The sequence below is a fragment of the Pseudopodoces humilis genome, chromosome 9, assembly GCF_049639895.1.
Source record: "Pseudopodoces humilis isolate 2021_Gansu_Grassland_sample_001 chromosome 9, ASM4963989v1, whole genome shotgun sequence".
Taxonomy (NCBI): domain Eukaryota; kingdom Metazoa; phylum Chordata; class Aves; order Passeriformes; family Paridae; genus Pseudopodoces; species Pseudopodoces humilis.
Window position 1 is genome coordinate 21587617 of NC_142208.1, and position 25442 is coordinate 21613058.

The window sequence follows — 25442 nt, forward strand, 5'->3', positions numbered from 1 at the left end:
AGTGATCAGAAAACACACAGCTCAGAGCTAATATATCAAACAACAGATTGGTAAATAGGTTAGCTTTAATAGGATGGACTTGCTAGAAATTAATTTGAGCTTAAAAACCTGTCACTGTTTTTCAGAAAAGCTCAAAAGGTTTAACAACATAGTTCATTAGCATAGAGTCATAAAAGCCCCCTGGATTTTTGAAAGGTGTACTCCTACAGAGGCATTACATAGAGAACAGGGAAAGCACAGAAAAGCTATTATCCAGATTCTAATTGGAAGCTGCTTGCTTTTACTTCAAGGTCTGCTTTTACTTCATCAGTTAAAGCAAAATAAAGGTGATTAAGAGCCTCTAAACAGAAAGGAAATCAGAAGGAGTGACCATGTGGAATCTGGTGGACAAAGTGGTTGGTCCACTAAAAAATCTGGGGTGAGTAGCAATGAAGTCAGAGGTAAATTCCCTGTCTATTCCACAATGTTTTCCAATTCAGATAGGTCTAAAGTATAAAAATTTTTGATGAAGCTCTATTCCTGTGATGTGCTCCAGTCAGTCATTTTTAGCTCTTTTCTACAATATCACCACCATGGGGTTGGTGCAAAGGGCACACAGTGCTTTTCCAGTCAACTTTAAGAACAGACAATGGGTTGTAGATTGGAGATTGCACTTTTGTGTCACCGTGCTTTACTTTGCATTATTACACCTCTAACAATGTTTATCGCCAAGACATGACAAACCTTGAGGATTTTAAGCTGCTTAAGAGTCAATATTTAAAAGAAGAAATTATGTTTTGACTCACTATAACTGAACAAATTTTATCACACTTTTAACCACCAAGATGTACCTTAATGATTTAAAATCAATGTACTCACCACTTTTTTATCATCTATATTTTGTGACTCACTTGATTTCTGCTTTCCAAGGTTTTTCAAGTAACTATGAACCTCTGAATCAAAACATTCAGCTCCATAAAATGCACTGCTCCAACCAGGACTGCAGCCACAAAAATCAGGTAGACTGGGAGATGTCAGATAGCTGTTTCCAGCTATCTTAATCATGGCTTGTTCCTCTGAATTTGTACTTTCTTCTGCCAAGCCTGGAGCACAGCCATTGCTTTGCAAATATTGTTGCTCTTTTGCTATGGGGATTGTACTCTGCAGAGTCAATTCTTTTTTGATATTATCCAAAGGTGACTCATCAAAATCTATGTCAACTAATGATGTTTTTATCATTGGCTCAGCCTTCACATCGAAGTTTACTTCCCCTTTTCCTAAAGAAGGTGTGTGGGGGAAAAGAAATAATGGTCATGTGCTATAATGCTTTGTTGAACTTAAATATGGCACATACAAAACATGATTATGAGACTACCAATGTGCTCTACCAGTAGGTTTAGATTCTTACTGTGACATTTTTTTTTCCTCAACTACACATTGTAAAATGATAAAGGTTAAAAACATTTCAAAACTATCAAGCAATAGTTAAACAATACATTTCTGAAAAGTACGAAATATTTTCCATGCATATGCAACAAACATTTAAACAACACATAGAAACTTTAAATTGGAAGTTAAACATGTCAGACCTAAGCACACATTAGTAAAATGCTTAGCTTTTGAGTTTTTTCCATCCATAAGTCTTGAAGTTTTTATTCCATACAGAGAGGGCAAGAATACTTGATATAGCCAACAGATGTTAAAACTTTCTACTCCTACAGGACTCAATCCCTTGAGTTATGATGGGACTTTTTTGCAGTTACAACAACTACTATCAACCCTCAGGGACTGAGGCGACAGTCAAAGGTTGGTACAATGCTGACAGGAGCATTAATACCTGCCAGAAGTCTCCCTTTTCACTTGAGCAATGCTCCAGGGCTTAGATATGCCACCTTGGAGTCAGACAAACCTAAATTCCTGGTGCAAAGAAATCACACACTCCACAGTAAATTCTAGCTCTACATCTGCAATAATTCTGAGCCAAAATGGAAAACTGTAATATTGAATAACAGCAGCCAAGTGTAAAATTACAAATTTATGTTTTGCTATAAAAATGAACAACGTAAGTGTATAAGCCCTTCTGTAAAGCTCACACATTTTCAATTTGCTCAAAACAGAGAAGTAACAAAGTTTAAATGCTGAAATTTGGATGAACTATCTTGGAAAAAACCTCACACTGGTAAAACAGCAACCAAATAGAAGCTGTCCATCAATGCACCAAGCCTAGAAAGAGTAATGGTTTTGTTATAATATTAGGATTTACCAGTCCCAGCTCAGTTTTGAGTTCAGTTACTGAAAGATATTTTGTAAACTTTCAATCACAAAGTGTGTCAGAAGAAATGTAAAACTCAAACTGAATAAGTATAAATAAACAATCCACTGATATGGTAGACACTAGATTATCTACCCAAACACAAGAAAACCACATACAACAGCTACCATCTTTAGGGATGTCAACAGAGACATCCGTTTAAATAAAAGTAAGTAAAAGTAAATGACATCCCACAAAATAACACTGGGCCATATATAAGCTTCTTATAAAAGCCATTTATGTCCTTAAGGCATTGATAATGCTCAGTTTCAGTGAAAATGTCTATAATTGTTAAGGAGAGTGCTTTCCTGAAGACACAGGCAAAGTGTCTCAAAGCTTCTGTCATTGATATATTCACAGCACACACAAAGATCTAGAAACATGAAGTCCCTTTCTCACCCTGTGTCTGATCACTGCTTGCCAGAAAGCTTTCAGATTTCTTCACATCTTGGAATATATTGTTGCATTTTGCTTCATCTGCCTCAGTTATGCTGAAAATACAAGACTAGGAAAAATTAATATTTCCTATACTTTTATATTTACATCAGTAAAATGAGATCTTAAAAGTGATTCTATCATGCACATAAAGGGCTTCATAGCATTTATCTAATTCCAAAAGTTTTCACGTTCAGCTTCAGTTGTTATTCTGTGAGAAAAAAATGTTCAAATGGCTATTCAAGCACAATAAGATAGAGATTTTCCTGTGCAGCGTTTGGCAAAACTCTAACAGAAGTATCAGAGCACACGCAACCAGAAGGCGTAACTCCAGCCATAGCTATAGACTGCAAGTTACTGTAGTGGGCTTTTCACTCAGGATTCATCCTCTGGATAAAACTGACTGTAAGTCACCCCTAGTCAGAATCAAAATCTTAAATCAAAGAAGCTAACACTGAAAAACTGCTACAGCCTTTGTCAAACTAATGTTAAGTAAGCAGTGTCTGAGGAATATTTTAAGACAGGCCTTGCATGTGATGTGAAAGCTAGACCTGTATTTTTCTCTGGATAACAAATTATGATCTCTCACTGTCAAAAACTACTTTGTAACAAAAAGTTCATATACAGGATAACCCTTCACATGTCTTTGTAATTCCGCTGCAGCAGCTCAGGTTTCTCCTACCCTGTCATTGAACTTTAGGGAACCAAGGGCCTAACTTCCAACCAATTTTCAGTATCTCCTTAAAAATTCCAACCCAAATGGGAAATAGACCAGCATACCAAGGTTGGGTATTTGGAGGTCATAATCTATGATCTCTGAAATTTGCTGTAAGGATTATACACCTTTCAACTCTGAAGTTTTTCTAAACTGTATCTACTAAGCTTCTTTGTCAAAACTTCAAATTTGTAGTTCCAAAAGCCCCCAAATTAACTTTGACATAAATTGATTACTTTTTTAAACAGTCTTCAGCAAGAAGCTCTTATAAACATGTGCTACATTTGGAGGCTGCAGTAAAACATGAATCTTAAAATTATTTTTCAGGTGGATACATATGTCATTGAAGATTAAATAAGAAAAGTGAGAAATAAATTTAGCTGGTTTTTGTCACTTAACAGGCTACTTACAAAACAGTGCCAGGAAACACTCAGTCAAATTAAGCCAGCTAAGCAAAACATTTAGCAAAGCTAAATTAATTTCCTTTTCTTGGGTGTGATTAGAATGATATATAAAGAACTTTATATATATTCTATTATATGATATATGAAGAACTAATATCAAACAGAATAAGCAAAATGAACAGGAGGAACAATATACTTCTGATTAAACAATCCCTTAACAAGACTATGAAGTTCTCCATCAATGGTTGCAACCAATATTGATCAGAATTTGGTTTCCATTATTCAGCTCTCCTAAGATGGAGCTAGACAAGTGTAGTAGAAAATATTTTTGACTGAACCATTATGCACTACTTGCATGGAAAAAGCTTTGAAAAACCTCCAAGTGTGAAATTAACAGTTTACAGGAAACAAATACAAATACCTGAAGAGAAAACATATATTCTCTCCATATCCCTCCATGAAGTAGGGATAAAAGAATTAAATTAAACTGTAAGAAGGAAAAAGTTGAAAAACACGTACCATAAATGTGAAGGTCTTCCTCCATTTACTGCCTGATAGAGATTCTCCAGTAATTTTTCATCCCAGTAGAGGTCACAAAATTTCTCACAAATTCTATCAGAGAACATACCAAACTTTATTTCCTTTAAGTTTAAAATGAAGTTACCTTGTTTAAAATAAAAGAAACAGAAACAAACAAAAGAGGGAGAAAAAGAATTAATAGGAATATTCTTACAAATCAATGATAATAATATACAGAAGAAAATGCACATACCCATATCAAAAACTTCTGTTCCATTCTCTAAATAACCATCAAATGCAAACTCCTCTTGTATAAGATGAATCACTTCCTGTAATAAAGTGTCACTTGTTGTGCTCTGATGGGGCAAGGCTTTATCATCAAAGAAATTATAACTGTCTTTATCCACTGAAGTACATGGTGTGTGTTCTTGCTCAGTGAAAAAACTGTCTGTGCTGGTAGCACACTCAGTTTCTTGACAGTTGGTTTGAGTAACTGAGCTACTTTCATCAAACTGGTTCTCTGTACTAGTAGTCTCATGACTTTGCACACTGCAAAGGGAGGCATCATTTTCTCCTTGCATGCTCATTTTATAACTTGCAATAGTATTTGAAAGTAGCACTGGCAAACTGTGATAGCAATCATAAGCAATCCTTGAGCGAAGAGGCTTATTTGGTATTTGCTCTGATACGGCCAAATGTACTGGTACAAATGTCAGAACTCTTTTCTCTGAGTTCTGTTTGAGAATGATGTTATTTATATGAAGAAAATTAGGAGATGTAGGACAAGCTGAAGAGCTGGAGGGATCGTTAGATAAAATACTCTTCTCTTGTAGAATATGTGAGGAATCAGATGGTGATGGTAACCTAACTGTAGAAGTGAACGTATTGCCTGACTTTTGCTCTTCTGAAGACATCTGGAATGAGTGGCTTGGAACTTGTAAATCACACTCAGGTGTTTCAGGTACAGTTTCAACAACACCTGTATCATCAATACCACAGCTTTCAGAGTTCTCTATATATCCTGATTTTTTGTGGCTCATATGCTTTTCTTTCCTTGTCTCTTTCTTGAACTGGTCAGAAACTGGTGTGTGAACCTCTCTGAAAAAAAAACACCAAGATTTTTTTAGAGGAAAATTCAAATAGGTTTAACAATGAAATGTAAGCTTTAACTTATTCTGCTTTAAGATATACTAACTTTGTTATATTTGCATCTTGTTGCAAAATAATAGGCTTAAAGTGAGTTGCAGGAGAGGTGAATGCAACAGGCAATGTTGCTTTCTCACAATTTAGTGAAATCTGGCATGGTACTGGTCCTTTAACTGCTACAAGTTTACTGTCACTGGTACAAGGCACAAATCCTAAAAGCAAAAAGAAAGATGATCAATATGTAAAATATAAATGCAAAGTAAGTAACAATCAATTTAGAAAAACAATTGCATGTTGAACTGAGAAAATCTTATGTGGATAACTGAACTAGAGAATACTAAACCAGAGTAAACGTGCCAGAGCCTGACTGCTCACCTAGACTTGACGTTGAAGGATCCATTTCATGTTTTTCATTTTTAAATTCAAAAGCAACGTGATCTTGAGACAAAACTTTTTCCTCAATAGCCTAAAAATAAACATTGAAGCCCAAACTGGTGTTATTAGCATTTTCTTTGTTCAAATTCTGCTCAGCATATTACTTAAAAACACCCCAATCCTCATATACATCTAGAATATTACAAAGCAATAACCTAGCCATGCCAAGGAGAGGAACTAAAATAATTACATACAGAAGTCTAAGGACTCGTAGAACTGTTTAGAAATCATGATAGTTTGGTGTTTTAAACCAGAACCTTAAGGTAATCAAAGTTTTGAACAAACTCAGTTCCATGGATTGATTTAATCCTGTGTGCGTTATACACACACATTTGAAACACAAACAGAACCCAACAATTACATATTAATTTCTTCTGTGGGGTGGTAAATAAAATGAGAGATTATGAAATTAATTACTTGTCCTTCACCCATACAGATTGTGGAATCAGAGCATCACAATCTGTGGAGTGATCACTCCAACAGCAAGAACTAGGAAAAGGCAATACTTACAGACTACTTGAAAATACATTAAGAAAACCCAAAACAACAACAAAAAAAAATCACACCAACAAAACAAAACCCAAAACCTAGCTACACTTTCAGGCAACAAAATCTTACTGGAATACATTTACAGAATTAATTAAAAAAACATGCAAAATTAAAGAAAGATGGCACTCTTACCTTAAAGATAGGTTTACCCAATAATATCAAAATATTTTTGCTGTTTATACCTTCTTCAAGTAAATAATGATTGCATGTCTAAAAAAAAAACAAATTGTAATTTTCAGTCAGTAAGTAAGTTTTCAATCAAGTGAGGTACTCTTGGACAAGGACAGTCAAGATAGTCAATTAGAAGCAATCTAAGTTTAGGAAGTCTTATGAACCTTGTCCAAGTCCAAGTACCTTGATAATTTCAATATAAATTAAAAACACACCCCTCTGTGTCCCTAAGGAGGTAACTTTAAAAACAAAACCCAAAATGACTGGTTATGATTTAATTAGATATCAGCCTATTACAAGTATTAAGTTAATAATTTGATTCTGAAAACACTAAAATGAGACTTTAGGCACAAATAAATCTAATAACCTTAATTGCAGCAGTTAGAGAAGGTCTTTCTTCAGGGTTTTTTCTTGCCATATCCAGAAGTAGTTTTTTAAATTTTCTTGGCAATACTAGTTTGTGACTCAGTGGAACACTGTATTTTGCAGCCATCCACAGAACTGCAGCAACACCATAAACACAGACCTATTGGTATAAGAGACAAGAAAGATTTAAACAGACTAAAAATAGCCTCCACTTCAAAAACAATTACAGCAAATTATCAAAAAATTTCCCCCATTTCCCGCCAAAAAAAAAGAAAAAAATAATTACTAGAGCTTTTAAAATACAGATTACATTTGGGTTTTGAGGGTGCTGATGAAAATCCCAGCCTATTTCAAAATCTAGTTGTTGGGCATGTAGGGCCAATAACAGTAGCTATTTTTCTACTGTTGGGACAACAACAGAAATTTATTCTCTTATTCTTTACCTAGGGAAATTATTCAGAAAAAAAGTATTAAAGAACCATTTTGAAGAATTCCTTTCTCATGTAAAAAGATGGCTGCAAGCTTCAGAGCTCTACCATAAAACCTGGCCAGCTGCAATTTACTTAAAAAAGGTCATGATAATTCAGCAAGTAAGCGGCACAAAGTAATTACAAGCTACCCAGCACAAGTCATATTTTATAGAGAAGATTACGCTTGTCAGAAGAATAAGGCACTGCATATTTATTTTAGGAATTATTGTGCTACCTGCAGCTACACCAATTGAAGTTGCCCCAATGAGGGACCTTGAAAAGGACTGGTCTTTACCAGCTTTCTTGTTTTGTTTGAAGAATTACAATTTTCAGAGTCAGATTTAGTCCACTTAATGCTTGGTTTTCATGTGTTAGCATGTACTATAAATGCCATTTTGGGAAATTTAAAGCACCACACTTTATGTTGCCTCTGAAAGATATTACAAAGGCTCAGTGCCCTAAGCACAGTAGTAAATAATGTGTTCCCATAAAACTATGTTTTCTGGCACTCTCTTGAGAAAAGTGAACAGCAATGAACAAAACAAAGCAAGTAAGTTCACTACAAACAAAATAATCTTATAAACAGTTCAATTTGAAGTATTGAACAAAAGCTACTAATAGGTACAAAATGGATAAAGCAGCTCAATCAAAACACAAATAATTTCCTTCACCTTATGTTTAGAACTCCAAGGGTATGCTAAATTTATTTATTTAGGAAAAGCTTGCTATCCAAGCCATCAGATTCTCCAAAGAAAGTTCTTTTTCCTGTTATTGTGACTGGCACTAAGCAGTCTTTGTTCCCATACCATGAATTGAACTGGATGTTCGTAACTAGAGAGTTATACAGTCATCAGGAAAAAGGCAAAAAAACCCATCAACTTTTTCTATATGTAATGTTGTAGAAAAAACCAGGGAAACAGATTACTTTAGATATTCTATAGAAAACAAACAAAGCACAAAGACTTTAGGATTATTAATTTCTACTGTCTGATGAAATTGCTGTATTATATTTCAGGGTTAGTTTAAGCTTCTGAAGCCTTTGAAAAACATTGGATCAAAGCAGTTTAAGCAATTTTAGGAAAGATATAAAAATATTTTCTAGTTACAGACAGCTTTACAGAAAATTGAATGGTTTTAGTAGATTTTTATGAACTTTTATTTTCTGATTCATGATTATTATGTCTAATTCCAAAGAACTCATGTGACACAAGGTACATATTAGCTAATCTCTTTTCTTGGTACATAACAAAAAGGTACTGTAAATTCTGTTCCCCTAACTTTTAAGATCACTGTAGTACAGTTTGCAATTCAAAAGTACTTGCAGTGGAGACACATTCCCCTGCTATTTGACATTTTTATTATCTTTGTTCTAAAAGCTCCTTATGGTTTTTATCTATAGGGAAAAAAGCTCTAAGAAAACCATTTTGGAAAAAGACATCATTCTTAATGTTTCCACAGTAAAAACATACTGGTAATAACATTTTTATTCAGTCTTCTGAATAAAAGTTTGGGCTTTTGCCCAGACAATCTAAAACACTGATCTTACTGTAACCTTCAGAATGTGAAAACATGACTTCAAATTCTTACTGCTAACAAACTGAAAAAACTAAGTCTTATGGAAAACCATTGAATAACAGATTGTCAGCAGTTACTCCAAGAATTCTGGAAGGCAAAATTACAGAAGCAACTAATTTTATGAGAGATCAATATATTTAAAACATCCCCATGGATAACCAAGAAATATTGGGAGAAATGAGAAATATTAACACAACCTTAGAAGAGTTTAGCTTTCTTCTTCAACTAGCACAGGGATAAAACTGTCCTTTGATAAAATACAAAGTAACCTACCACATTACCTTCTCAGTATCCACATCCTCTTCTTCAATTTCAGGAGCTAAATAAAATACATCATAAGATTCTAAATGAGAAAAGAAATCAGAAACAAAAGGTAAGATGTTTGCTTTCCTCTCCACTTCCCCTGCAAAGCAATGAAAGCTGAGCATGTAATGTCTTATTTTACCTTCAGCTTTTGGAGCAGCAAAGAGGATCCTTCCATGGCAGTCAATCAGCACAGAGTCCAAACATAAGACCACTGCAAAAAAAACCCACAAAAGGGCAAGGCGTAGTAAGTACCCTTTCTTGTAGCTATTTAGCACTAATAAAAATAAATAATTTTAACAAGGAATTTACGGTGTCAGAAATTACCCTACAATAACTGATGCTTTAAATAACATCCATGCAGCACTGAAAGGTCAAGAAACAAACAAAACAAACAAAAATATAATAGGTAGATATTCTCTAGTCATCTCACAAAGTACCAATAAAAGATGGTAAATTTATCATAAGAATTTAAGTCTCTCTTCTCCTCCTTCAACTCCACAAAAAAAAGGGGGTTATAGTCTGGAGAAAGCTGACACACACGTGGACAGATCCAAAACTGCTCTAGGGGCAACAGGATATGAAGTCCAGTTTTTCACAAATAGTTATAATCACACTTTCTCAGGGAAGTAATGTTACATAGGTTGGTATTTGCAAGGCCATGAAATTTTCCATTGTTAAAAAAGAAGTAATGGACTTCTAAAACTATTTTAAATGACCTAAGACCTTCAGGAACTTAACATTAAGGTAATGAGATCATATCATATAAATCGGGTGTTGAAAATTTTGTGGCAAAACAGTGTCTGTTTGCTAACTTCAAAGCACATTTTAATTTAATGTGTTTTAATATATTAAGCCAACTGGCCAATAATGTAGTCCTCTATTTCTCAAGTACCATCAAATGCACAGTTTTCTTATTAAAAACAGAGTACTGGAAGAACAGATTCTTAAACTGAGTAAAAGATTAAAACATTGAATGTATTAATTACAATATATTAAAGATGTCTAAGATACATCCCAATATTAATTTCTTAATAAATAATTAATTGACGAGGTCTAAGAGGAAAGAAATAAAGTAAGACAAAAAGGCAGTAACACTTTAGCTCTTTTTAGTTACCTGTAGAAACCACATCCAAAATTAAATTATTCACTATGCTTAACATAAGTAAAGGCTTGTCTACTATCTTCAATAATATTTAATCAGGACCTGAAGTATGTATCTTGAAAAGCAAAGCTTCCCAAATGAGAACCTTTGCTGGTTATTTCTGCAGAGGCAGTTTCACACTCACTTGTCTTTGTCAGCAGTAAATGCCCCTGGCCCTGCTCACACAAACCAGATCTCAGTTTGTTCAGTAAAATAAGAATCTTCACCTGGGCTCCCTGAATCACCCATGAGCAACATGTAAGCAACATCCCCTGATAAGAGGAGAGGAATTAAGTCAAGTCCCAATGGAGGTTACAAACAACTTCTGTAGCAGAGTTGAATTAACAAATATGTGAGGAAGAGGCTAGCTTTGGGATATGTTTTCTTAGCCAGGTAATTCCTGCTTAGGATAATGAAAAAAGTGTAATCAAGGAAGGATTTGGAGGAAAAGGCTGTCCATGTGAATAAATAAAAAGTAATCCATCATCATATATTTAACCATGACTCATCAGCTGTCTCACTCTACCATTGTCAAGACAAAGGATATTTTTACAAGATATATTCAAAATAAGTATCAGCTTCACCTTTAATATTATTCAAAAGGAATGCTGAGAGAACTTTATATGTGTGTGTGTCCACTGAAGTAGTAACAGCACTATAAACCTTTCCACAATTCATCACTCTCCTCAGAACAGGCAGAGAATCCTCTTGCAGAAACATTCTAAATCTGAAACCAATATTCAACTTCAAGGTAGCTTTATTTGTCAAATACAGAATTTACGTAAGATGCCTTCCATTTGGTGGTTTGTATCATTATGTTCCCTTCTACAGAGTACATAAGGTTCAGATGATAACTTTTAGTGTTTTTAAGACATGCAATCGGATGCATGTGAGTTCAGTAACAGAGGCTGGCTAAACATATTACATTAGAATCTGAGCCATTATGTGCAGTTATCTGAAACCTTCAGAAACATTAGGAACATGCTATGAAGCTGAAATAATCCTTCTGTTACAAGATATATTAAATACGTAGTTTTATGGGTAACAATTCTTAAAGTACTCAGAATCTGCATTTATGGCTTATTTCCTCTTAAGCAGTTTTATATCATAGAAATAAAATAACTGAAGCCTCTGCTCTGTTTATCAGAACTGCTAAAAGTTTATCATTAGTATAAGCTAAATTATTATTCAGAATGTCCAAGAAAATCTAGGATGGTCTTCTCCTGAGTCACACACAACATATTCCAATTTTGTCGACAGTTCCCACTCCCTTTCTCAGAAGTTTACTTCTGTAAACTGAAGCACAGGGGATGTGGAAGGAGTAATGCCATGACGAGATCCAACTTAAAATGACAAAGCCCTATACTTTAGAAAATATGTCAGGAGCCATTTGTCACAAAGAAATCCAGGCAAAAGTGGAAGTTTTTTCTTTACATATATATATATATGTAAAACTTATTTCCTCCTGCTTGATACAAGTCACAAGTGTTTTTTTGAAAGTCAAAATACAGATTCTCCATTCCCAAAAGGTCTAAAATTTGTTTCACTGCTTGAAGCCAAAGATTCATTTCTGCTGCAAAAGCCATCAAAACCCAGAATAAAGAGAAAAAAAGACATTCATCTATATATGGAAGAAAACACCAAACTGAGTTTTGTCACAATTTAAGAGTCAAAATAGAAATATTGCCTATTACTTTCTGCTCACAAAATGAAAATCGAGATCCTTTCAATCAATAGAATAAAGGAAACATTAACACAGTGAATATAAATAACTAGGGAAAATACTTTATGATAATTAAGACTATACCTGGATGATCTATGCAAGTCTGCAGAGTACATAAACACTCATGACATAATGCCCAGAGTTCATAGTCTTTCAGAGGCCTACCATACCAGGACAACAGGAGCTTTAGAGAGATCCACTGAAAAAAACAGTGAGGATGCAGAAAGTTATAAAAATTATCACAATTAAAAACATTTACTAATGCAATAAAAAATAAATCCTAATATAAAACATACTCAACTTAAAAAGTAACAAGAAAATAAATTTATTGCACTTACCAGTAATGAATTAATACTATTTATTAAAAAAGCATGGCACAGTCAGCTAACTATACATGAAATAATTGTTTCTTAATTGCTTCAGGAAAAGTGAGCTGTCTGGAAGGTCTTTCTTACCATACTAAGGAAAGACTCATAGAATATCCACTGTGCAATAGACATATTTCATGATGAAACAACTACATAATTATAGGGACAACACCTAGACTGAAAAACATAAAAAATTCAAATGATTGCCATCAACAAAACAGTCCCACATTCAAAACCTGATTTACCCTGACAGTTGCATTACAAGTCTTACCTTAAAGATTTCATCAACATCTCTTGTTCTTCTGTGAAAGATGTTAACAATACTGATAGAATTAATGACAGGTTTATTTGAAATCCCCACATGTTGTTTTGTTTTTAATCACTGGCTGCTCAATTTGTAGCAACAGCATCTATTTTTCTGACTATCAATTTAGCTTTTGAGATCTGGCGTAACACCTTATTGCTCCATGGAAGCTTACTGTTTGTTCTTCACAGTGTCACAAGAGACATGCTTTACATTTTGTGGTTTTTTTATTTATTATGTATTATTTTATTTCTGGGGGGTGGTGTGTGTTTGTGTGAATCTAAGAATTGGAGATTTACAGTAGTGCGTACACACCTTCCTGATCAAACCGTGCCAATGGAAAAGGTCATGTCTAGTAGTGGCTCTTGACATCAGCTCCATTTTATGGTTCATCTACCAAAGGAACACTAAAAAATTCATTGTAGGCAGAAACCTCTGAGTGAGAGCAGACCCAAAGAACTCTCTTTAAAAAGAGCACAGCACATTTTCTCTTGCATTTGAAGTCCTGAGAGAGTCAATTTCAGGCCAAGTTAGGGAAAAGAATTACCAGAAGTAATTCAGGATTAACTCTGGAAAAAAAACAAACATTCTGCCCTCAAAAAATACCCCAAACAAAAAAAACCAAACCAACAATTAAAGAAAAAACCAACCAAACCAACCCAATAAAACCCAAACACAGAACTGAAGCACAGGAGACAAACAAAAACCTCTGAACTGTTTTGCTGCTTTTATATAAAGGTGCTCAGACACCTTTATATCCCAATCAGTATTTGTAAAATCTACACAGACTAAGGGTCTCTCCCACACACAATGGCAGTACATCATTAACTTTGACAAATCAGCCTCTGCACTATCATTTACTAAAGTCAATTTTTCATCCTTTTACTGAGATGCTCTTTGGATTTTATCATGAAATACATAATGAGCTGACTACTGCACTGAATTTCATAAAGCTCAACAAACAGAAATACATTCAGTGCAATCTATGGAGTAAAGAAGGACACTAATTTCTGTAGCTGAAACTTTAATAATTTTAACCAGAACACCTTCTCAAAGAATACAATACCTTAGGCTCATATTGTTTAAATATTCTTTGAAGATGAAACAGATAAAGTACATTTTTAAAACAAAATGTCAGGAAAGGTGTGTCAGGAAACACACTTTTTGATTTACTGAAAATGTTTCATATTCTGCCTACCCCAACAGACAAAAATTAACTTGGTGCTATTATTTGCCTATCCTACATTGTGGCACATTGCAAAAATCCATAACTTCAGCATAGCCAGATTTGAAGCTAGATAAGATTCAGTTTCATTCTCCAATTTTGCTATCACAAGCACCCTGGAGTGCAAAATTCTTTCACCCATGTGTTCTTTCACTCTATCTAGAAAAATAAGCTCTTGAACTATCTGATAAAAAGCCATCAATCACGCAGCAGGAAGGAAAAGGACAGATAGTCAAAAGAATAAATTAGAGAGCATATAGGATAGAGCTTCATACTGCTGGTAGATTAGTATCCCTGAGCAGCACTGCTTCCCCCTCCAGAGCACTGTAGTTCACATGTGCCTCAAGTGTCTTTGCTCACAGACACTGTACAAAGAAAGGAACAGTCAAATCTTCAAATTAACCCTGCACAACTACCATGAGTGAAGAGAAACCATAAGAGAAATTTCAGACTGACTAAAACATTAAGAAGGTTTTGGGATTTAGGAATTTTCTTCTAGTAAGTACACGCTAGTGCCAAATGTATCTCTGTAAGAGAATCCCTCCTCTTGAAGCTTGTATCTCTAGAGGCTCTAAAAGCTGCAGCAAAGAACTATGGACTTTCTTTACTGCATATACAAATCACCTTTCACTCCAGGAGAAGGTGACGAACAGCCAGGGAAAGAAGAATTTTTCAGTAAACTGGAGGCTGAAGTTTGTTATACAGCAGAAAGCTGCAAAGTATTTCTCATCACCTCTGGGATATCCAAGCTCTTTAGAGTAAGAAAGAAATGACAAAGAAATTTAGGCACAGCAGGAGAGTAAGAATAAATCCTAAGAGCAGCAGCAAAAGTTTATGATAAGACAGAAGTGTCAATGATAGATTAGAAAATAGAGGATGAAGATGCACCAGAAAAACTCTATTCTGGAAGAAAAAAGTATGCAGGGAAAGCAAATTGTAGCATAAATGAGAACCACTGCCATCTACGGGATGGCCAAATCAAACTGGGTCAGGAAAAAAAAGGATGCAGACTGGTTACAGGTTGGTGAACTTTATTTAAATGTATATGCTAGTTGTTTCTCTGGAAGTCATTCTAAAGAAATAAGAAACCTCAAATATAATATTGTTAGCTGGTATTTGTGTGCTAGTTGGTCTTCTGTCATGCTAATAAATACCTCCACTGCTATTGTCTCTTACTATAATTCACATCTCTCCTCACCTTGATCATATTAATTATTCCTGAACGAAATACGTGAGAAGGTCATTCTTCTAGTGTCCTAATCCAAATTCCCATCTTCCTCCTCCAGAAAGAGAAATGTGGAAGACTTCAGATTAAAACTGAGGGCTCAGACTGCTGGGCACTTGTGCCTCTAACACCTTGCAGAAGTTACCCCTTGTGGTCAAGGTACGTGACAAGACATGTTTCATCACACCTTTGCATTTGTGGTGAAAAATGCATGCAGTCTGGTTCAAAGAGTTTTCAAAGGAAAAAGAACACACTTCTCAACCTATGGCTATGAGACAACTTTTAGTTAAGCCTCAATCCTTAAAAAAAGGAATTTAATGCATTGCTCTTGGTACCTTACCTCTGTGGTATTTTAACACAATGCACGATCTAACTCCACTGAACCTTGGTTTAGTAAACATTTAAGTGTAAAACTCCTTTTTTAGGCATGTCTCAGGTTTGGCTGTTTTGGTTTGTAACATTCAAGTCTCTGATTCATGGCTATTACTATTTCCTAAAACTTAAAACTAAAATCCCCACTCAACCATCAAGAAAAAAAAATCAGAAGTACTGGAAAATGTATGATTAATTGCTTTTAGTCAAACCATCTGTAGCATGCATTGTTACTTATCTATTCACATATTTTAGCAAAGCAAGCTCAAGACAACTCCTCAGCATTTTTAAGTCCACTTCATTTAAACCATTAACGTTATTTTAATATTGCTATTAAACTTTCATTAATATATTATCATCAGTGAAACTGCACTAAAGAGGAAACAAAATTATAATGTCTCTTTCCAAGTTTTTGTATGTTCTAAACCAGACCTTTTCATAACAGAAATTATATTACCCATTTTTTAAAGTAAGAAAATGTTTTTCACAGCATAGAAATTTTGTCAGAAAATACAAAAAAAGCCAAATGAGCTATTACTGCCTATATCTACATCCTAGTGCCATTTTGATTGATGCCCAAAGATTGCATTTTAAACCTTTCTTGTTGGAAAAGCTATGTTTTTTTTGCAGTGCTGTAAAGATTGTTTAACAGATCTTCTACTTAATTTTTGGTACCAGAATTGTAGACCCCAAATTTAGTAATGCATTCCAACTATGCAAACATAATCTATTTTATGAACATAATGCTGACATGTTTTAAATAGCCAAAGCAAGATTTTCATCATTCTTTTCTTAGCAAGTATTATTCTGGGAACTGACAACTTTTCTTTCCTTCATGTTATTTCCCCAGTGTTAAAGTGTCAGCCTCTAGCTACATGGCTTTTCACTTCTCTCATGCTTGACAGGGTATGAATGACCAACAGAAAACAAACTTGCATTTGCCAGGTTCCCATTAACCCTTCCCAAGCAAAGGCCATAGCATTTAAATCACAGAGAAACATTTAAAAGGATTAGAGATGAGACACACCTGATTGGAATGAAACTGGTTAGAGAAATAAAAGATCCCCACTCAAACTTGAAGTGAAAAATATTTATTTATGGCATGCAAAACTATAAAAATTACTAGGAAAATCCTCACAAGATACATTGCAGTAGCCAGACAAAAGCAAGCAAATATTTTTAGTAATGCTTACTAGCAGTAAAGCACACAACAATAAGAAGCAGTGTTTGAGTATTAGAAAAATATTGTCCACTGGAGAAGTACTGACAGGCAAGAAAAACTGTCTGTTCTCCAGAGTAGACAAGGTTGATCTTCAACCGGATGTTGCTGGTATTGCACCTTCTCTAAGCAACGTGAAATATTGAAAGGGAAGCTAGAGATACCATTCTAAAAGCTCTACTTGCTGCAATCATGCTGATCTGTTATAGAGAATGCAGCAAAAAGCAGGACTGCAAATCCTCTGAGGTGTTTTCTATTTACCCCACAAGGCAGAAATCACATTTGTTGGGGCTTCACATTTCTTGTGCTTTTGCAGTAAATGAACAAACTCAAACATGGGCTTTCTTAAAAAAAAAAAAAAAAAGGTATTTCGTAAAATTCTGGCCAATGGGAACTTGAAAGAGACAGCAGACAGCAGCTGTACTTTTGGGATGTAAGGGATAGCACAGTATAGCCTTTTTTTTCCTCAGTTGTCAGGAGGTAACAGAGGCAAAAACTGCTATATTTTGGAAGCCTGAGGAATAAAGTCTCTTTTCCAAAAGAAAAAAAAAAAGCTGAAAACATTAACCCACTGGATTTCTCTAAGAAGACCAGCAATAGAGTCTGCTATACAGTTAGTTCAATGACTACTAACTATGAATGACCTTCCTTCAGAAAACAAAGGATTACAAGGCTAGAAACTCAGCATTTCAGGAAGCCATTTCAGAAGCCTAGGTGTGAATATATTTAAAGGGGTTTTTTTCTCCCTACAGCAGTTAAATAATCAAAGATTTTATTATGTTTGCTTTTTTTGTTTAAGACCAACAAGACTTTCCTAAATAGAACATTTTTATGTGACAGAGCCCAAACATTTGCTGGAATCATTTACTAAAAAAAGAGAATTACAGCAAGAGTCTATCAAACATTTCTTCTACTGAAAAGACAGCTATAAACCTCAGATATAACAAAGAGCCACTATCCTGCTGTCTTCATTTCAGATGCTATGTATTACGACACTGCTTATTAGGGTACCTGGAATAAGAGTTACCTTGTTTAATTCACAGTGATTGTCCTATGAATTCAGTGGGAGCAGGATAACCTCACTGTTAATAAGAGCCTACTTGTTTGCAAGAATGAAATTCTGTTCAGGCTGCAAGGACACTTTATTTAAATTGCTGATGAAATATTTGAAGAGAAAGATTTCAGAAGAATGGCAGAACAACCTGAAAATGTGTTTTGGTTTACTTTTCTGTATGTCAGTCTCAAATGCTGCTGCAAAAAAGCAAATAAGATTCGTAACAGCTGTTAATTTCATGGAAGAATTTTGGACAACTATAATTCTGGGGAAAATTATTTTCCTAAAACCACCTTCATGCACCCAGACTTAAACTTTTGCCCTGGTAATCCGATAAGGAGAGGATGTAGGTCTTATTTAAACTTTTTTTTCTCCTCCTTATGATGGCAGGAATAGAAAAAAAAAAGGATGTGTGTACAATAAATGGATTATTTCTCAGAGTCTGAAGAGTGCACTTGCAGGATATAAAAACTAAATAAAGGATTCAATATGCATACAATAAATAACCCCCTTGGAAGGCAAAACCATGCCATGTGGTACTTAACCACATTTACTATCCTCCTGAACTAGGAATTTAATAAGCACACCCGTTGAGGAAGAAGAGATAAGAAAAGGAAAAAGGGACAGATTCCTCAATTTGCTCTAGTTTTTGAGCTATGATGAACCAAAGGCTCTTTATACAACTGATAATTCTAGGTTAGTGCTCCAGTGGAGGTGTTCAGGTAAGGTAAAAAGAGGGACAGAGACTGAATGTAACCCTAAGTGCCACTGTAGGGGTTGGCTGCAAGATGGGCTGGTAGGCAAGGAGAGCAAGGCTGACTTGCCAGTAGACAAGCAAGGAAAAAAATCCAACATCATCACCTAAGAATAATTTCTGGAAACAAAATCTGTGAAGTTTGTGCTGCTCATTTTTATCCTGTCATAACAAAGCAGGAGAAGGATAAGCAACCCTGCAGTTTTAGCCAGCAGCTCTCCTACCACAGGGATTGTTTACACCTCTGAGTGTGGCACAAGAGAAAACCATCTAGTCAGAGACCAAACTTGTCCACCCTGAGATATGTAATTTGAGCAGAGAAGAGACCATATTACAGTTATCTATCAACAAATTCTGGTAGATTCTCCCTCTCTTATTTGGCTATTCATAAAGACTTAATGCATGAGACAACATATCCATCATATTGTGCACATATTTAAATTCTATAGTGAAACATACATAACAAACAGAGACGGCAATTTAAGAACACAGAACGAATATAGCATAGGTACAGTTTCCAAAAACTTAAATGTACATGTAAGATTAAAAAAAATTTGGACTCTATCCTCCTGAAGCTGATGGGATATTGCCATTGATTTCAATGAGGTCAGGTTTACATTCAGGAATTCTGCAATTTTCATAAGCACCTGGGAGGCTCATGGCAAGGTAGTGAAATTTATGCATTGAGAGTAACATAAAGAGTTAAAAATGCATGTATGCTTCGGTCATGTTCTTTTACAAATGTAATCAGCTATTAAGGGATGCTGCTCTAACACACCAGCAAAGTAGACTCCATTTGTAAAAAAAATAAATTAAAATGGAAGTTGATTTTGAAACAGCATAAATTTCACTGTAGCACTTTAATTTAAGAGGAGAAAAGGATCACCATGTTTCCAATATTAACTCTTAAAGTGTGCAGACTAGCAAAATTCCAGTTTCTGGGATGCTAAAGGGAACAAGGGGGAAGAAATCACACAGCATTTAAGTCATCTCATCTCCACATAAGTGACTACAGCAACTATATAATGAAGACTTTATTTTTACTACCTGCTCATTACTTTTGATTTCTGAACCTCTGCCTCCACAAAGGTTATCTTCATTATTATTTGCACTCATCACACCGTTGCTTAATTCTGGTGGCCTAATTAGGTTTGATCCATGTCTGGTCCCACTGGGTTTTGTTGTTAACACTGAATCCATCTTGTTAAAATGTGGTACATAATTTTCATTTGACCCCTGAAAAGTTTCAGAACAGTCTTCCAACACCATGTAGTTGTCTAACATTTTTGCTCCAGCAATTGACTGATTTGGGCCTTTTAACATATCACCTAGTTTCAGCACTTCAGAGGTAGCACCAGAAGAGTCTTCTTTGTGACCAGATGAAGAAAAACTCATCTTTTTACCATTGATAAGTGACATATGTTCATCTAGATTCAAGCCAGACACTTGCGTGCATACACATGGCGCTTCTAAATGATGATCATCAACTTGGTGATTCTTTGATTCTGTTTCTGGTGGACTACTGACAGCAAATGAATTGAGATTTCCCTTTGAAAAAGCAACCTCATTATTATTGTCTAGAGGTAGTGACTCTTGTGTTACAAAGTGTTTTTTTCTATCTAGTGGTCCACTGTTGGTTACAGAAGTAAAAAAGTTATTTGTATCTGTAAGTTCGAGTGGTAGCTTTGGAAAGGTTTTCATTTTTCTCAAAGAACCTTTCTTAAAAAGACCATCTCTTTCCAGGTCAATAACACATGATTTTATGTCCAAAGCAACACTAGCAAAACTGTCAGTATACACTGCGTGTTTGTCCTCTTCTTTGCTCTTTTCAGTTTGAGTTGCAAGTTGAGAATGTTGAGTTTTCTCATTATCCAGATCAATTTGCATTTCCTTTAAACGACTTTCTCTGCCAGTCACCATGGTAACTACAGAAGAGTTGTTATGACAGGCAGTCGTCACCTCTTCCACTGCAGACGAATCACCTACAATGTTGCTTTTCTCATTTGAATATAATTTAGATCCCAAACTTCTCTGACACATTCTTCCCTTCCACATGTTATCACAGACATCTAGATACAAAAACAGATGCTTATATTAAATGTGTATTTAAACCTTCTAATCTCTCCTTGTAAATCTTTCTATTGCTTTTTCTGTCATTGCTGTTACATATCTTTAGTATGTTACACAAATTCTCAATTTCTGAACAAATCACTTTGAATCATAAGAGACAATTTAAATATATTATGTTAATTAAGAGTTGCATGTTCCTGTTTCCCCATCACCAATCTACAAATATTTAATAATGATTTGTTGTAATCTAGAAAGGAACTTATAACAGGAGATGTCACAAACACTGTCTTTGAAAAAGCATTAGATATGTCAAGCAATCTAAAGTTTTAGACTAAATACATTTTAAGGTTACCTTGAGAAGCACCGAATGATTCAATTGAAAGAACTCTTCTTCCAACAGCAGACAAGCTTCGACAAATATTACTTGATGAAGCAATCTTCATTTTTTCCTCACATAATGACAAAATGCTCTAGAGAAAATTAATGTTAAATACTTATTTAATAATGAATAGATTTGTGAATTTTGACTAACATGAATGATGTTAACTCCCACAGTACATCTGAATTTATATGATGCTACAAAGGCAATCTTTTTCTCTAATTCTTTATACTGCATGTTTCTATTATGTGGTTGAATTAATTTCTTGTTTTTACCATGGGCTATTATGAAGTCATTTAATACAATTCAAGTTTTAGCCTGCAGTTAGAACATCAAGAAATACAGATAAAAATTATCTTAAATGCTATCCTTTATGAATAACATAGTGAAAATGAAAAAAATTAGAGCGTTGATTACTTTTTAAAGCAGCCAATGCTTTGCTTGAATTTAGTGACACAGGCAGGATGATGAATGCTTTTATTACTGAAATTACATTAAAATTAAACCCTGAATCTTTTAAAAACTGCAAAATACAAGTATCTAATAATCAATATTCCCAGTTAGAGAAAGCAATCATTATCAGATCACAAGAAGAAGTACTTTGTATCTCTAATCTGCAGCCTGAGCAACATTTGATGGCATTAGCATTGGTCTCACACATAATTAACTACAGATATTCACATATTTAAAAACCTGTCCCTTTGGGCAGGATATAGAAGAGAGCTGCCTTTCCAAATACATCCCACCATTTCCTCAGTAACTATTCCTAGATAAACACTGATGAGACCTCATACAGCTCTTAGGAGATGCTCTCACTTCCCCATTAACCCACTCAACTGCTCCTCTGCTGTTGTGCATTGAAGGAAGGAATTGGCCCTGTTGGTTCATTTATGGGATTGAGGAAGGGGAGGGAAAAGGGAGACAGGCATTCAGCCGTGCTGAAGTCTCAAAAAATGCCTAGAAAAGTCTAGGGGTTTTCCCTCCAAATAGCTCCCACAACTGTTCACCCAAGAAGGTGTCCAGGGGAAAAGAAACAGGAAAAAAACACACAGAGTGACCCCTATATATTACCCAAAACCTATTATTTTTTGGGATGATTTAAATAGTTGGCAACAGCTTTCAGGGTCTACAGACCACCTCGAGATGACAGAGTGCTATACACTCCCTCCTCTGACAACAGTAAACGAACAGAAATAGAGCAGCTGACCAAGAAGGCTCTGTAATAGGTACGGTCTCCTGCTTGGGCAGTCCTCAGTCAGGGAGCCAGTATTTTTTACTTTATAAAAATGAATCTGTTAATTCTTCTGTTGCAGCAGTCTTTCTGCAAAGTAATGATCATAGGTGCTATACCATTTAGGATATACACTATCAGCTCAGGAAAATGAAACACCTGTGCCCTACCCATCCCCCACTCCCCCCCCCAAAAAAAAAATAAAAATAAGTATATAGCACTATTCTGAAGTAGAAGAACTGAAGCCAAGAAAAATCACATTGCACAACTGTTATTCTCTGGTTACATTCTCACACTCTGCAAAAACATTGAAGTTAAACTTTGGCACATTAATATCAAATAACTATCAGGTAACCAACATTTAGAATGTAAATTATTTTAAAACATCAGCTTGAAAAATCCTATACAGTTTCAAATTCTTTCTAACAGCTAAAGGTAAAATAAGAGGCTAAACAGAATAAAATACAAAATCCAAGAAAGATATCTAAGCCTTTATGTATTTACAGAAAAACTGGTTAGCAGTAATGCTTTGAACATGCCAAGGAACAGAGGTTTCCTGGGGCAGGGTCCAAACATCCCCTCCTTATATGCAATCCAATTATCACACAAATTTCACAGCATAATACCTGTGCTTTTATTTCTAATGACACTCTGTCTCTCTGTAAACCAAATATTAAATGGGAAGAAAACAGTTAATGAGAAAATTTAGATCCATCAATGTATTCACCCAACCTTCTTAAAAATCCAAGCACTGTCTAACATCTACATCTACTTTTTAGGAGGTATATCCATTAGAGTGGGAAAAAGGATGAATTTCTGCAGAATCAGAGAAGACCTCAGCTTTTTTGCAAAACCTGAGCATACTGGTTATCAAGACCATCTTGAGAATTACAGAGACTAATGAGATGAATAGAAATTTTATTCTAGCACACATATAGAAATATTAGTATAATTTCTTTAAGAACAAAAACCTATGTAGGGCAGTTTTACCTCAATATCAGGCCTATTTTCAGGATTCTCTTCTTGCATTTGTTCCAGCAGAGTGTGCAGATCTTGTCCAAATTCTGATTCTGTCTCAGGTTCTACAATATATTCTATTGCTGCTTTCAGTGTTGCACCCAAAGAATAGATGTGTGCCTGCATGAAGATTAAAAAAAAGACATTAAAAATCTTACAAATTCTATCCCTTCTGCCACCAGTATTTCAAAACCATGCACAAGCTTACACCATTTTCAATTTTAAGGTAACGGTTTATTGGAAAGGTGGTTTAATTTAAACATGATGAACAAAACCAGCTTCAGACCTGCTTTGGTAGAATACACTTGCTGCAAACCAAAAGAAATCTTGTGGGGTCCAACTTGAACTCTTTTATTCCCTTGTCAATAATCACTATTACAAGTATTACAACCAGGCTACAATTAAACAAAATTGAGAACTCTGTATTTGTGTAAGTATTGTTTAAGTTAGAAGCATGCTGGGAGATTGGAGGATTGACATTCGTCTAAGCAAGGAAACAAAATATTAATTTGAAAAAATCCCTTTTATATATAGCAATATTTATGAGTGCTATCAAGCACAAAGAAAAGGAGCAGAAAAAATATAGCATAATACCACTTGTCATTGAAGAGACTTATGAAAGCATTTTTAAAAATACTCCATGTTTTCCACCTCTGCTTCTCTTAAAGCCCACAACCTCGTGATGGGTTAGAGTTAGGTGAACCAGCAACTTTTTAAAATCTAGTGCTAATGCAGTAGATTTCCCACACAACATAGCAACCTCTAAATTTTAGAAATATCTTGCTTCTTGGGGAAAAAACACAAAAAAAAAAAAAAAAATTAAAAGATACCTTTTCAGATCTGCTTAAGTAATGGTATTTTATCCACGATGGCCTGGATTTTATATTCCATTCATACAACACATTTCAGTAAAATTTATAAGCAAATATAAATGCAAGTCTGAATAAACACTTCAGCATAGCCAGGAATTCAATTGTACTGAACACACTGCCCTCTGAAGTTTACAGATACATACATAAATAAAATAATGACTGCACCTGAACATTAAATTGGTTTTAATGCATTTGCTATACACTTTACCACCTCTTATCTTAGAAAGGAGACTGACTCAAAGGGCAAAAGTAATTTCCTTTGCTCATCCCAAACTTTCTCATTAGGGTGTGTTTTTGTCTCTAAATTGTATGAATTGTACTTCTTCCACAGGTATGCTTTTAGATTTACTTTCCAGTGAAGCAGAACACCTCCATGAAGGGCAGTGTAACACCACCTATCAGGAAGAGCTGTGTGTGTGAGGTGAGATTGGACAATTCCTCTTTTCCCCTCTCCCCTCCATGCCATCCCCAAACCAAGAACACATAAACCACTGCTGACTGCTGGTTCTGAAGCCTTGATTTATTTTTGGGACACATCAAGATTAGGACAAGCATCAGAAAAGCAGACTATATGCCATCTGATTTAGATAGAAAAATATTTTTCCAAAGCAGTAATTTCAGTCTGAAGTTCTTCACTGTTACACAACATCATTAAGCAGAAGAGGTAACTGAAGAGTTTTGAGAATCTCAGAGGAAGTAAGACAGGAACTGTTATGATTTTTATTTTCATTTAGCAGAAGAATGAAGGCCATTCATTTATTCCAAAACTAAGGGTTACTTTTCCCCTGGCCCCTTCTCCTTGTGCCACATAAACTACCCTAACCCACCCAGTGGCAGCAGCCCTATTGAACCACACACCCTTGTGTGATCAGAATGTTTTTGGGGTTTTTTTAGAAAGATGAAACAGACCATGTTGGCTAAACGATACAAAACTATGAAGCCCAAGCAAATATGGAAAAAAGATTTTCTTCATACACACCACTACCTTTACTCATACTTATTTCAGCTGCAGAAAACTGCACCCCACCTAGACTAAGAGAACTATTCACAAAGAAAGTACAATTCCTCTAAGTAAATGCTTAAAACTTGATGGTTTACAGTACACAT

The 25442-nt window shown here is 35.1% G+C and overlaps 1 protein-coding gene across 3 annotated transcripts in view; it reads right to left on the minus strand.

The window, feature by feature from the left end:
• KNDC1 (kinase non-catalytic C-lobe domain containing 1) overlaps window positions 1–25442 on the minus strand; it is a 57802-nt gene that overhangs the window by 11223 nt on the left and 21137 nt on the right. For all 3 annotated transcript variants that reach the window (XM_005520849.3, XM_088059809.1, XM_088059810.1), the window contains 14 exons: window positions 23437–23583; window positions 21189–21306; window positions 19814–20835; window positions 12330–12444; window positions 9521–9592; window positions 9357–9418; window positions 7032–7190; window positions 6626–6703; window positions 5885–5975; window positions 5559–5721; window positions 4617–5461; window positions 4364–4508; window positions 2690–2781; window positions 859–1256 (listed from right to left, as the gene is read on the minus strand). In XM_005520849.3, the coding sequence (XP_005520906.2) occupies window positions 859–1256; window positions 2690–2781; window positions 4364–4508; window positions 4617–5461; window positions 5559–5721; window positions 5885–5975; window positions 6626–6703; window positions 7032–7190; window positions 9357–9418; window positions 9521–9592; window positions 12330–12444; window positions 19814–20835; window positions 21189–21306; window positions 23437–23583 (3507 nt within the window). The remainder of the gene's footprint in view (window positions 1–858; window positions 1257–2689; window positions 2782–4363; window positions 4509–4616; window positions 5462–5558; window positions 5722–5884; window positions 5976–6625; window positions 6704–7031; window positions 7191–9356; window positions 9419–9520; window positions 9593–12329; window positions 12445–19813; window positions 20836–21188; window positions 21307–23436; window positions 23584–25442) is intronic.